General features: G+C 46.6%; 1 protein-coding gene across 1 annotated transcript in view; it reads left to right on the top strand.

Annotated features, from left to right (window-relative positions):
- map3k13 (mitogen-activated protein kinase kinase kinase 13) overlaps positions 1-13,930 on the top strand; it is a 110,328-nt gene that overhangs the window by 91,439 nt on the left and 4,959 nt on the right. The window contains exons 9-13 of the mRNA XM_029701949.1: positions 48-164; positions 9,696-9,842; positions 10,015-10,792; positions 11,561-11,631; positions 12,081-12,372. Coding sequence (XP_029557809.1) covers positions 48-164; positions 9,696-9,842; positions 10,015-10,792; positions 11,561-11,631; positions 12,081-12,372 — 1,405 coding nt within the window. The remainder of the gene's footprint in view (positions 1-47; positions 165-9,695; positions 9,843-10,014; positions 10,793-11,560; positions 11,632-12,080; positions 12,373-13,930) is intronic.

Consider the following 13,930-nt stretch of genomic DNA (forward strand, 5'->3'; position numbering starts at 1 on the left):
TACAACTGTAGGTAGATGTGTATTGAGCTTCCTGTCTCTTTCTCTAGACATGCCCTGGACATCAGGGAGCACTATGAGAGGAAGTTGGAGAGAGCTAACAACCTCTACATGGAGCTGAGTGCCATCATGCTACAGCTGGAGGTCCGCGAGAAGGAGCTCATCAAGTACGTATAGAATGGAACCTGTATCCTACTACGTCGATGCGGTAAAGGAGTCAATGGAGACTTTTCATTGACCAGACTGGAACACATTCAACAAATCTGATCTAACTCAGTGGATATTAGTCAAATCCGTCATGATTGATATATTGTAACGTGCTCACAATGTGTTTTCTAAAGTCCGATTTGGATATTTTTGGCTGTTTTAGCTGCATAACATGTAGAAGTTGTCCCTTTTCAGGTTTAGAAGAAGTGACTGCTAAATGCTAACTCTGGTTCTCTGGTCAGAACCGGAAGGTCTAGAAAACAGGGACTAGAGAAACACCAATTTCACTCCTCCAACGCCATCTTGACACCAAGGAGTTCTCGATTTCCCACATCATAGTTTCTCTCAGCAGGGGTAAGACGACGGGGGAGAGAAGCACTAACTGCCTCGTTCAGGGGTAGAACGACAGAATGCTGAGACAGGATGGCCCCCACTCTGACATCCGAGGCGTCGACCTCTACAAAAAACTGACTGGACAGTCCGGTTGGATTAAGATGGGGTCCTAGTGAGGCGATGCTTAAGGTCCAGGAACGCCCGGTGAATGGAATCTTGGGAGAGGTGAGTGCTGACGGGGGGATGCCAGGGTGGTGTAACTGGATGAAGCAGCGGTTAGTTAGCAAATCCCAGGAAACATTGCAGCTGTACTCTGGATGTGGGTTGAGGCCAATTCGCCACCGCTCTCACCTTGTCTGGATCCATCTGTATATGTCCTGTAGCGATGACGTATCCTAGGAAGGAGATGGTGGACCGGTGGAATTCACACTTCTCCGCTTTAACGAAAAGCTGGTTATCCAGGAGACGCTGAAGGACCTGTCGGACGTGGAGAACGTGCTCTTCAGCTGAACGGGAAAAAACAAGGATGTCGTTGAGGTAGACAAACACAAACCGGTTCAGCATGTTCCGGAGCAGGCTCTAGAACACAGCCCGAGCGTTGGTCAGTCCGAATGGCATAACCAAGTACTCATAGTGCCCGTTAACCATGTTAAAGGCTGTCTTCCACTCGTCTCCTTCCCGTATCCGAACCAGATTGTTAAGCGTTCCGAAGGTCCAACTTTGAGAAGATGGTCGCTCTCTGAAGAGGTTCGAAAGCCGAGGAGATGAGTAGTAGAGGGTAACGATTTTTAACCGTGATGTCGTTAAGGCCCCATTAGTCAATACACAGGTTTTGTCTCCGCAAAGAAGAACCCTGCTCGGCTGAAGGGGCAGATGGATGAACACTCCCTGCAGCGAGAGAGTCCTCAATCTACTCCTCCATTTTCTTGGTCTCCGGACCCGACAGGGAGTAAAGCCGAGGTGGCAGAGTGGGAGGTCAACGGCGCAGTTAGAGGTTCGATGCAGAGGGAGAGACGTAGCACGGGCCTTGTTGAAGACCTCCCGGAGGTCCAGGTACTCCGCAGGAATAGCGGAGAGATTCGAGGCTTCTCCCAAGCCTGCAGGAAGACGTCCCGGGGCAGGCTGTGCCGACTTAAGACAATGCGCATGGCAAAACGGGATCCAACCCACGATAGAACCAGTAGCCCAGTCAATCAGGGGATTGTGCTTCTGGAGCCATGAGTACCCCAAAACCACGAGTACATGGGGAGATTCTATGAGCAGGAACTGCATACACTCACTGTGATTTCTGGATACTCGTAGGTTGATAGGAACCGTATTGCGGGTGACTCTGCCAATAGAGCGCCCATCCAGCGCTCTGACGTCTATGGGAATGGAGAGGGGTTGAGTGGAGATACCCAGCACCGACACCAAGGTAGCGTCGATAAAAAGCTCTCGTCGGCCCCAGAGTCAATGAGCACCCAGAGAGATTTATTATTTATATTTTAACTTTTAACTTTCTTCAAACTACAAATCTACCATTCCAGTGTTTTTCTTGCCATACTTTATTTACTTTGCCACCATGGCATTTTTTTGCCTTTACCTCCCTTATCTCACATCATTTGCTCACATTGTATATAGTCTTATTTTTTTCTACTGCACCATTGATTGTATGTTGTTTTACTCCATGTGTAACTCTGTGTTTTTGTATGTTGTCGAACTGCTTTGCTTTATCTTGGCCAGGTCGCAATTGTAAATGAGAACTTGTTCTCAACTTGCCTACCTGGTTAAATAAAGGTGAAATAAATAAAAAATAAAAAATTTGGCCTGGTCACTCCACAACAGGGTGGCATGGAGTGGGGTACGAGTAATGGGAGATTGGAAAAACCCCCGTATGGCTCACCAGAGTACTCGGTACCATCGGATTCTCTCGGTAAGGTGGACGTCGGGAACTTCCTGAATCTCCAGTGTTGCACTCCGTGGTTCTCGGGAAGCCGGGATAGGCTGGGGAGAAGCGCCGCTGGTAGCAGGGTTACTGAGTGTCTGAGGGGTTACCTTAGAGGTTTGCTGCCGAGTAGAATATCCGCGGAATTTCTCCTGCAATGCATGAAAGCGCGGTCGTGGCGTCCTGCCAAGTTCTGGAATCCTTCCATAAGGTTTTGAAGTAACTCCTGTCTTCCAATAGTGGCTCCTTGGGGGGGAGACAGCATTGCGGAGCTGGTCTGAGTCTGCTGGGTCAGTCATGGCCAGTTTACACGACTCAGGATATGACCCAGATGCACACACAGGAGACGGAAGGTTCAATGCACAGAGTTTATTAAACCACAGGAGGTCAGGGCAAAGGACAGGTCAAGGACAGGCAGAGGTTCGTAACCAGGTCAGAGTCAGATTGGTACAGGATGGCAGGCTGGCTCAGGGTCAGGGCAGGCAGAAATGGTCAGAACCGGGAGGACTAGAAAACAGGAACTAGAGAATTGGAGTACGGAGAAACGCGCTGGTAGGCTTGACGAGACAAGACGAACTAGCAACAGACAAACAGAGAACACGGGTATAAATGCACAGGGGATAATGGGGAAGATGGGCGACACCTGGAGGGGGGTGGAGACAAGCACAAAGACAGGTGAAACAGATCAGGGTGTGACAATGTGTTGGGGTTGACATCCATTCAAGCATTATACTTCAATTTTTACCTCGACATATTATGAAATACATATAAACAGTATATAGGCACATTTTTCTGGGGGGCAATAAGGAGACATGGGATCTTTCACCCACACATTTCCATTGCAATTCCATTCTTTTGGTCGAGTTCGACCTCTTTACCGCATCTACGGATTTTAATATGACCAGATTCTCACAGCAGGAATATAATCCTGCAGCAATTGGAAATGTGCATTTTTGTGTGGATTATAATGAATGTACATTTTTGTAGGGGTTGTTAATTTTTTTTGTAAGGCCAAATCAACTATACATTTTTAAAATGGAAATTACTACCTCGAATACATTACAAGTTTGCATTTCCTGCACAACGTGATCAAAATAAGATCCTACATCTGTACTACACCTTCATCATACTACTGTTATAGAGTCAAAATGGAGTCCATACTAGCCAAACAATTATAATGTGAATCAAAATAATACACCCTAGATTATCTAAACTCTCTCATAGACACTAGCAATATGGACCCTACATTATACTGTACTACTGTTATAGGAAGAACAGGAGGGCGATATGCACAAGTTACGTCATCAGCGTGCGCAGCTGAACATGCTGGAAACAATCCATTTGTTATATTTTACTGAAACATAACCAATATTCGTTAAATATAAATACCAAACTTGTTTTTGCATGGATTCCGCAACGCCGTTCGCTTTTAACTGCTAGGACCGCTATTTCTTGTCCCGCTTAACAGGCAGTTTGAAGCCGCTAAGCTGCTAGCCATCATGCTAACTGCTTAACAGGCAGGTTGAAACCTGCTTGACAGAGCCGCTAAGCTGCTAGCCATCATGCTAACAAAGTTGGTACCAGATTTGTTTTGCAATGGAGCCCTCTTTATCTGGAGAAGTAAATGACTGGTTTCAGTGCTGTAGGAGTTGTATAAATTACACTTTGTTTCGGGACAAACCGAATCACTCAGTTCCAATGCGGCAATTGTTTACTTGCCGAGGATTATAGGCTTGAGGTGACTTCCTTGATCACGCAGGTCGCCAGCCTAAGTAAGAAACTGGGGAAAACGCAGAGTGGAATGTTTACCTTTTCTACGCCGGTGGCTTGACAGAGTTCACGCTTGTTGGATGCATCTCTGCCTTGTCGTTTGTCATTACCTGCCGGTGTTGCCCTGAGCTCACCCATCTGATAGCGGAGTCGAAGGAGCACAGTAAGAGGACGATGGCAATCATCGATGGTCGCATGTCACAAGCCGTGGAAGCCGAAGACAGAGGCCTCCCGCGAAGCAGTCTACACTTCCAACGAGAGGCCCGTAGTGGATACAAACAACGAATAGTTTTTCCGCCCTGGAGCCTGATCTTCCTGCACCTCACTGGGAGTACCTGTCACTGCGGCCACAGTGCCTACTCCTACGGTTTCGAAGTCGACGTCGGCAACCTTCCATCCCTGCTCTGGATTGCTTCTCCAACTGTCGGAGGCCTGCACCGGGCGCCAGGAGCAACGGGCTCAAGTTATCCCGCCTCTCGCACGTCCATAAAGGCTTCTCCGAATCCTGTGAAACATGGGAGTAGGTTGATTTCCTCGTCCTTCTCGCCATGGTTTTGGGCAGTTCCATGGTAAGAAATGTGACCGTTCCCAGTGCAAAAACAATGTCCTATCCTGGAGCTGGAGTAAATGACATTACTACGCTGGTCCTGAATGTACTACACCAGGACATGGATATCGATTCTATCGTAGTCCATGTGGGTTTTAATGACATTATGAAGGGCAGCTCTGAACAGTTGAAACTGGATTTCAAAGAGCTGATTGACTCTCTGCTAAACACTAATAAAAGACCTGGCTGGGCCTAATATAGTGTATAAGAGGTCATACAAGAAGTTTTGTAGTGATTCCTATGTTGATTATGTAAAGAATATTTGCTGATCTGTGGTGTGTAATGAGAAGCAACCAGACGCTGCACTTGACACATTTATGAAATTGCTTATCCCAGTTACTAATAAACCATTAAGAAAATGACTGTAAAAACTGTTAAATCCCTGTGGATTGATGAGGAATTGAAAAATGGTATGGTTGAGATGGATGAGGATAAAGAGATGGCAAATAAGTCTGGCAGCCCAACTGACTGGCAAACATACTGCAAATTAAGAAATCATGTGACTAAACTCAATAAAAAGAAGAAACTACACTATGAAACAAAGATAAATGACATAAAGAATGATAGTAAAAAGCTTTGGAGCATCTTAAATGAAATTTTGGGAAAAAAGGCAAACTCAGCTCCATCATTCATTGAATCAGATGGTTCATTCATCACTAAACCCACTGATATTACCAACTACTTTAATGACTTTTTATTGGCAAGATTATCACATTTAGGGATGACATGCCAGCAACAAACGCTGACACTACACATCCAAGTATATCTGACCAAATTATGAAAGACAAGCATTGTAATTTTGAATTATGTAAAGTCAGTGTGGAAGAGGTGAAAAAATGATTGTTGTCTATCAACAATGACAAACCACCAGGGTCTGACAACTTGGATGGAAAATTACTGAGGATAATAGTGGACAATATTGCCACTCCTATTTGCCACATCTTCAATTTAAGCCTACTAGAGAGTGTGTGCCCTCAGGCTTATAGGGAAGGACATTCAACCAGTACAGCACTTACACATATAACTGATGATTGGCTGAGAGAAATTGATGATAAAAAGATTGTGGGTTTTGCTATTATCGATCATAGTCTGCTGCTGGAAAAACGTATGTGTTATGGCTTTACACCCCCTGCTATAATGGCTTTACACCCCCTGCTATAATGTGGATAAAGAGTTACCTGTCTAACAGAACACAGAGGGTTTTCTTCCAACATAATCCAGGTAGAATCAGGAATTCCCCAGGGCAGCTGTCTAGGCCCCTTACTTTTTTCAATCTTTACTAACGACATGCCACTGGCTTTGAGTAAAGCCAGCTACTACAGCGACTGAAATTACTGCAACACTTAACAAAGAATTGCAGTTAGTTTCAGAGTGGGTGGCAAGGAATAAGTTAGTCCTAAATATAAAAAAAACTAAAAGCATTGTATTTGGGACAAATCATTCACTAAACCCTAAACCTCAAGCAAGTGAAATCACTAGAACACTTAACAGAGAGCTGCAGTCAGTTTCACAATGGGTGGAAAGAAATGAGATAGTCCTAATTTAGTTGGAATCATTCACTAAACCCTAAACCTCAAATAAATCTTGCAATAAATAATGTGTAAATTGAGCAAGTTGAGATGACTAAACTGCTTGGAGTAACCCTGGATTGTAAACTGTCCTGGTCAAAACATATTGATACAACAGTAGCTAAGATGGGGAGAAGTCTGTCCATAATAAAGCACTGCTCTGCCTTCTTAACCTCTCTAGGGTCGGCGGGACGACAGCCAGTGGAATCCTGTGGCGCGTTATTCAAATACCTTAGAAATACTATTACTTCAATTTCTCAAACATATGACTATTTTACAGCATTTTAAAGACAAGACTCTCGTTAATCTAACCACACTGTCCGATTTCAAAAAGGCTTTACAACGAAAGCAAAACATTAGATTATGTCAGCAGAGTACCCAGCCAGAAATAATCAGACACCCATTTTTCAAGCTAGCATATAATGTCATATAAACCCAAACCACAGCTAAATGCAGCACTAACCTTTGATGATCTTCATCAGATGACACACCTAGGACATTATGTTATACAATACATGCATGTTTTGTTCAATCAAATTCATATTTATATAAAAAAACAGCTTTTTACATTAGCATGTGACGTTCAGAACTAGCATACCCCCCGCAAACTTCCTGTGAATTTACTAAAAATGTACTAAATTACTCACGATAAACGTTCACAAAAAGCATAACAATTATTTTAAGAATTATAGATACAGAACTCCTCTATGCACTCGATATGTCCGATTTTAAAATAGCTTTTCGGTGAAAGCACATTTTGCAATATTCTAAGTAGATAGCCCGGCATCACAGGGCTAGCTATTTAGACACCCAGCAAGTTTAGCCTTCACCAAACTCCGATTTACTATTAGAAAAGTTTGATTACCTTTGGTGTTCTTTGTCAGAATGCACTCCCAGGACTTCTACTTCAATAACAAATGTTGGTTCGGTCCCAAATAATCCATAGTTATATCCAAACAGCGGCGTTTTGTTCGTGCGTTCAAGACACTATCCGAAAGGGTAAAGAAGGGTGACGAGCACGACGCATTTCGTGACAAAGAAATTCTAAATATTCCATTACCGTACTTCGAAGCATGTCAACCGCTGTTTAAAATCTATTTTTATGCCATTTTTCTCGTAAAAAAGTGATAATATTCCGACCGGGAATCTGCGTTTAGGTAAAAAGACGAAAGAAAATAAAGCACTGGGTCGACTCGTGCACGCGCCTAAGCCCATTGTCCTCTGATCGGCCACTTGCCAAATGCGATAATGTGTTTCAGCCAGGGGCTGCCTCGATATCATTCAGCTTTTTCCCGGGTTCTGAGAGCCTATGGGAGCCGTAGGAAGTGTCACGTTACAGCAAAGATCCTCAGTCTTCAATAAAAAGAGCCAAGATGAACAAGAACTTGTCAGACAGGCCACTTCCTGTTCAGAATCTTCTCAGGTTTTTGCCTGCCATATGAGTTCTGTTATACTCACAGACACCATTCAAACAGTTTTAGAAACTTTAGGGTGTTTTCTATCCAAAGCCAATAATTATATGCATATTCTAGTTTCTGGGCAGTAGTAATAACCAGATTAAATCGGGTACGTTTTTTATCCGGCCGTGTAAATACTGCCCCCTACCCCCAACAGGCTAACAACACTATCAACAAGGCAGGTCCTACAGGCCCTAGTTTCTACCTTCTTAACAACACCATCAACAGGCAGATCCTACAGGCCCTAGTTTCTACCTTCTTAACAACACTATCAACAAGGCAGGTCCTACAGGCCCTAGTTTCTACCTTCTTAACAACACTATCAACAAGGCAGGTCCTACAGGCCCTAGTTTCTACCTTCTTAACAACACTATCAACAAGGCAGGTCCTACAGGCCCTAGTTTCTACCTTCTTAACAACACTATCAACAAGGCAGGTCCTACAGGCCCTAGTTTTGTCCCACCTGGACTACTGTTCAGTAGTGTGGGCAGGTGCCACAAAAATGCTGGTCCTTGGATGTACACAGAGAGCTAATATTAATAATATGCATGTCAATCTCTCTTGGCTCAAAGTGGAGGAGAGACTGACTTCCTCACTACTTGTATTTATGAGAAGTATTGACATGTTGAAAGCACCGAGCTGTCTGTCTAAACTACTGGCACACAGCTCAGACACCCATCCATAGCCCACAAGACATGCCACCAGAGGTCTGTTTAAACTACTGGCACACTGCTCAGACACCCATGCATACCCCACAAGACATGCCACCAGAGGTCTGTTTAAACTACTGGCACACAGCTCAGACACCCATCCATACCCCACAAGACATGCCACCAGAGGTCTGTTTAAACTACTGGCACACAGCTCAGACACCCATGCATACCCCACAAGACATGCCGCCAGAGGTCTGTTTAAACTACTGGCACACAGCTCAGACACCCATGCATACCCCACAAGACATGCCACCAGAGGTCTGTTTAAACTACTGGCACACAGCTCAGACACCCATGCATACCCCACAAGACATGCCACCAGAGGTCTGTCTAAACTACTGGCACACAGCTCAGACACCCATGCATACCCCACAAGACATGCCACCAGAGGTCTGTTTAAACTACTGGCACACAGCTCAGACACCCATGCATACCCCACAAGACATGCCACCAGAGGTCTGTTTAAACTACTGGCACACATCTCAGACACCCATACAAACCCAACAAGACATGCCACCAGAGGTCTCTTCACAGTCCCCAAGTCCAGAACAGACTATGGGAGGCGCACAGTACTACATAGAGCCATGACTACATGGAACTCTATTCCACATCAGGTAACTGATGCAAGCAGTAAAATTTGATAAAAATACACCTTATGGAACAGTGGGGAACTGTGAAGCAACACAAACATAGGCACAGACACATGCATACACACACACACACACACACACACACACACACACACACACACACACACACACACACACACACACACACACACACACACACACACACACACACACACACACACACAATAACATGGATATAATGGCCTTTCTCTTTTGCTGTTCAAAGATGATGGAACAAAACAAAAACACATGTTTTTTCCTTTGTATTATCTTTAATCAGATCTAATGTGATATATTCTCCTACATTCATTTCACATTTCTACAAACTTCAAAGTGTTTCCTTTCAAATGGTATCAAGAATATACGTATCCTTGCTTCAGGTCCTGAGCTACAGACAGTTAGATGTCAATGTCCCCCAAGATCTCCAACAAAACGCAGTTTGACTGAGTCATCAGTGTCTCATTACTAAACTCCATAAACTCCCCCGTAGGAGAGAACTGGCTGTGGAGAAGAAGTATCCAGGTAACTACAAGCGTTCCCACCTGGTACGTCCCATCGTCAGGCCCAACGCCGTAGAGAAATTCATCAAGAAGAAAGGCAGCGTTTCCCACAAGACTGGCATGCCCCCTGCTAAGAGGTCAGAGCTCTCACTGTATAAAAGATGGGGGCATGTATGGACAGGGTTTACTTCTCCCTCGTACCATTTATGTTCCTTGGCGAGTATGTTTGTATTGTTTTAGAAGCAGTGTTTGTATACTACTACTACTGACACACCACTGCCTGACCTTTTAACCTCTGACCCCCTCAAGGCCAGACCTGCTGCGTTCCGAAGGTATCCCCAGTGTGGAGGTGCTCCCATCCCCCTCGCCCGTCTCTGCCAGCCCCAAGGTTTCCACACCACCTGGCAAGCAGAGGTACCGCAGCAAGCCCCGGCATCGCCGTGCCAACAGCAAGGGTTCCCACAGCGACTTCCCCGGGGTTCTGAAGACCGGGCCTGGTGCGGAAGACCAGTACCAGCACCAGCCTCGAGGGGAGCAGCACTACCATCATCCTGCCACCGGGTGTGCTGTCCAAGAGCACTACGAGCACCACCACCACCCTCCACCACAGGGCCCTCTGCTGCCCCTGAAGAACAGAGAGGAAGCGGTGGTCAACTGTGCCAACAACTTGCGTTACTTCGGCCCGGCCGCGGCCCTGCGAAGCCCCCAGACAGACCACCTCCAACGCCGCCTGTCCGGCGCCAGCCCTGACCTCATCTCGGCGGCCGTGGCGTCAGACTCACGCCAGCGCAGCATCTCTGTGTCAGGTCTCAGGGCTCCCAGAGGGAGGGGTGGGACACTGTGCCCCTGCTGCCAGGCACACCCCTTCCCAGGCTGCCTGCACTGCCAGGAGACCCCCCCGGCCCCCAGCCACCCAGAGCTGCCACACTACTCCCTGCTGTCCACCTGTGAGGGCTCGTCCCCCTCCCTGTCCAGAGTACCTGACCCCACGGCAGAGGGAGAGCAGCAGGAGAAGCAGGATACAGCTCGGAAGAGCAGCTTACCCTCTGGAGCTGGCCTCCCACGCAACCTCAGGCCCCTCAGGAAGGTAAGACGGAGACAGAGAGAGAGAGACAGAGAGAGAGAGACAGAGAGAGACAGAGAGAGAGAGAGAGAGAGAGAGAGAGACAGAGAGAGAGAGAGACAGAGAGACAGAGAGACAGAGAGAGACAGAGAGAGAGAGAGACAGAGAGAGAGAGAGACAGAGACAGAGAGACAGAAAGAGACAGAGAGAGACAGCGAGAGACAGCGAGAGACAGAGAGAGACAGCGAGAGACAGAGAGACAGAGAGAGAGAAAGAGAGAGAGAAAGAGAGAGAGAGACAGAGAGAGAGAGGGGGGAGTTTTACCTATTTCTAGGAGCATCAAAGATGTAGTTATTAGTATAAATGCTGAGATTGCTCCCCCATCACTTCAGAGAATTGTACATTAGCAGAAGCCTGTCTGAATTCTTAAAGGGGATGAAGTGGTTCCTCTGTAGCCCGGTTCATTCACACGGCTGACTGTCTTAAAGGGGATGAGGTGGTTCCTCTGTAGCCCAGTTCATTCACACGGCTGACTGTCTTAAAGGGGATGAGGTGGTTCCTCTGTAGCCCAGTTCATTCACACGGCTGACTGTCTTAAAGGGGATGAGGTGGTTCCTCTGTAGCCCAGTTCATTCACACGGCTGACTGTCTTAAAGGGGATGAGGTGGTTCCTCTGTAGCCCAGTTCATTCACACGGCTGACTGTCTTAAAGGGGATGAGGTGGTTCCTCTGTGAAGGAGGTTGGCCAGCCTCCTTCTAATGTCTAACTGTCTGTAATGTCTCGTCTCTCAGGCGGGTGATGAGTCGTCAGAGGAGGAGGAGGGGGAGGTGGACAGCGAGGTGGAGTTTCCACGGAGACAGAGGTGAGAGGCTGCTCCTCATATGAATCGTTACTATAATCTGCATCGCTGCTCCTCAGCTCTTCATGGTCACAATCCTCCTCTAATGGCTTTTACCAGCTGACATATACAACTGGATTGATTTCTATCTAACAGTTGTCTTTTACTCACATTAACTCTCTCTCTCTTCTCTCCTCTCTTTCCTCTCCCTCCTCCCTCTCCTCCCTCTCCTCTCTCCTCCCCCTCCTCCCTCTCTCTCTGTCTCCTCCCTCTCCTCCCTCTCCTCTCTCCTCCCCCTCCTCCCTCTCTCTCTGTCTCCTCTCTTTCCTCCCCCTCCTCCCTCTCCCTCTTCTTTCTCTCTCCTCTCTCTCCTCCCCCTCCTCCCTCTCTCTCCTCTTTTTCTCTCCTCTCTCCTCCCCCTCTCCTCTTTCTCCCTCTCCTCCCCTCCCCCTCCTCTATCTCTCCTCCCCCAGACCTCACCGCTGTATGAGGTCGTTCCAGTCCTACTCCACCTTCAGCTCAGAGAACCTGTCTGTATCTGAGGAAGAGGAGGGTAACACCAGCGACCGCTCCCACAGCGGACCCCTGGAGCTCCTCTCAGCCTCCCAGGAGGACCATCTGGATGAGCTGCTATCCCACACACCAGACATCCCCATCGACATCAACACCCAGTCAGACGGCCTGTCTGATAAGGAGTGTGCTGTCCGCAGGGTGAAGACCCAGATCTCCCTGGGGAAACTGTGTTCTGACGAGCACAGCTATGAGGTGAGGCGAGAGAGAGAGCGAGAGAGACATACAGAGAGAGACATACAGAGAGAGACATACAGAGAGAGACATACAGAGAGAGAGCGAGAGAGACATACAGAGAGAGACATACAGAGAGAGACATACAAATTCCAATTGGCTGTACTAAAACTCTTTAACATCATCCTCAGCTCTGGCATCTTCCCCAATATTTGGAACCAAGGACTGATCACCCCAAACCACAAATGTGGAAACAAATTTGACCCCAATAACTACCGTGGGATATGAGTCAACAGCAACCTTGGGAAAATCCTCTGCATTATCATTAACAGCAGACTTGTACATTTCCTCAGTGAAAACAATGTACTGACCAAATGTCAAATTGGCATTTTACCAAATTACCGTACGACAGACCATGTATTCACCCTGAACACCCTAATTGACAAACAAACAAACCAAAACAAAGGCAAAGTCTTCTTCTTTGTTGATTCAAAAAAGCCTTCGTCTCAATTTGGCATGAGGGTCTGCTATACAAATTGATGGAGGGTGGTGTTGGGGGAAAAACATATGACATTATAAAATCCATGTACACAAACAACAAGTGTGCGGTTAAAATTGGCAAAAAACACACATTTCTTTCCACAGGGCCGTGAGTTGAGACAGGGATGCAGCTTAAGCCCCCCCCCTCTTCAACATATATATCAACGAATTGGCGAGGGCACTAGAACAGTCTGCAGCACCCGGCCTCACCCTACTAGAATCTGAAGTCAAATGTCTACTGTTTTCTGATGATCTGGTGCTTCTGTCCCCAACCAAGGAGGGCCTACAGCAGCACCTAGATCTTCTGCACAGATTCTGTCAGACCTGGGCCCTGACAGACCTGGGCCCTGCCAGACCTGAACCCTGACAGACCTGGGCCCTGACAGACCTGGGCTCTGACAGACCTGGGCCCTGACAGACCTGGGCCCTGACAGTAAATCTCAGTAAGACAAAAATAATGGTGTTCCAAAAAGGTCCAGTCACCAGGACCACAAATACAAATTCCATCTAGACATCGTTGCCCTAGAGCACACAAAAAACTATACATACCTCGGCCTAAACATCAGTGCCACAGGTAACTTCCACAAAGCTGTGAACGATCTGAGAGACAAGGCAAGAAGGGCCTTCTATACCAACAAAAGGAACATAGAATTCAACATACCAATTAGGATCTGGCTAAAAATACTTGAATCCGTTATGAACCCATTGCCCTTTATGGTTGTGAGGTCTGGGGTCCGCTCACCAACCAAGAATTCACAAAATGGGACAAACACCAAATTGAGACTCTGCATGCAGAATTCTGCAAAAATATCCTCTGTTTACAACATGAAACACCAAATAATGCATGCAGAGCAGAATTAGGCCGATACCCACTAATTATCAAAATCCAGAAAAGAGCTGTTAAATTCTACAACCACCTAAAAGGAAGTGATTCCCAAACCTTCCATAACAAAGCCATCACCTACAGAGAGATGAACCTGGAGAAGAGTCCCCTAAGCAAGCTGGTCCTGGGGCTCTGTTCACAAACAGACCCCACAGA

The sequence above is a fragment of the Salmo trutta genome, chromosome 20, assembly GCF_901001165.1.
Source record: "Salmo trutta chromosome 20, fSalTru1.1, whole genome shotgun sequence".
Taxonomy (NCBI): domain Eukaryota; kingdom Metazoa; phylum Chordata; class Actinopteri; order Salmoniformes; family Salmonidae; genus Salmo; species Salmo trutta.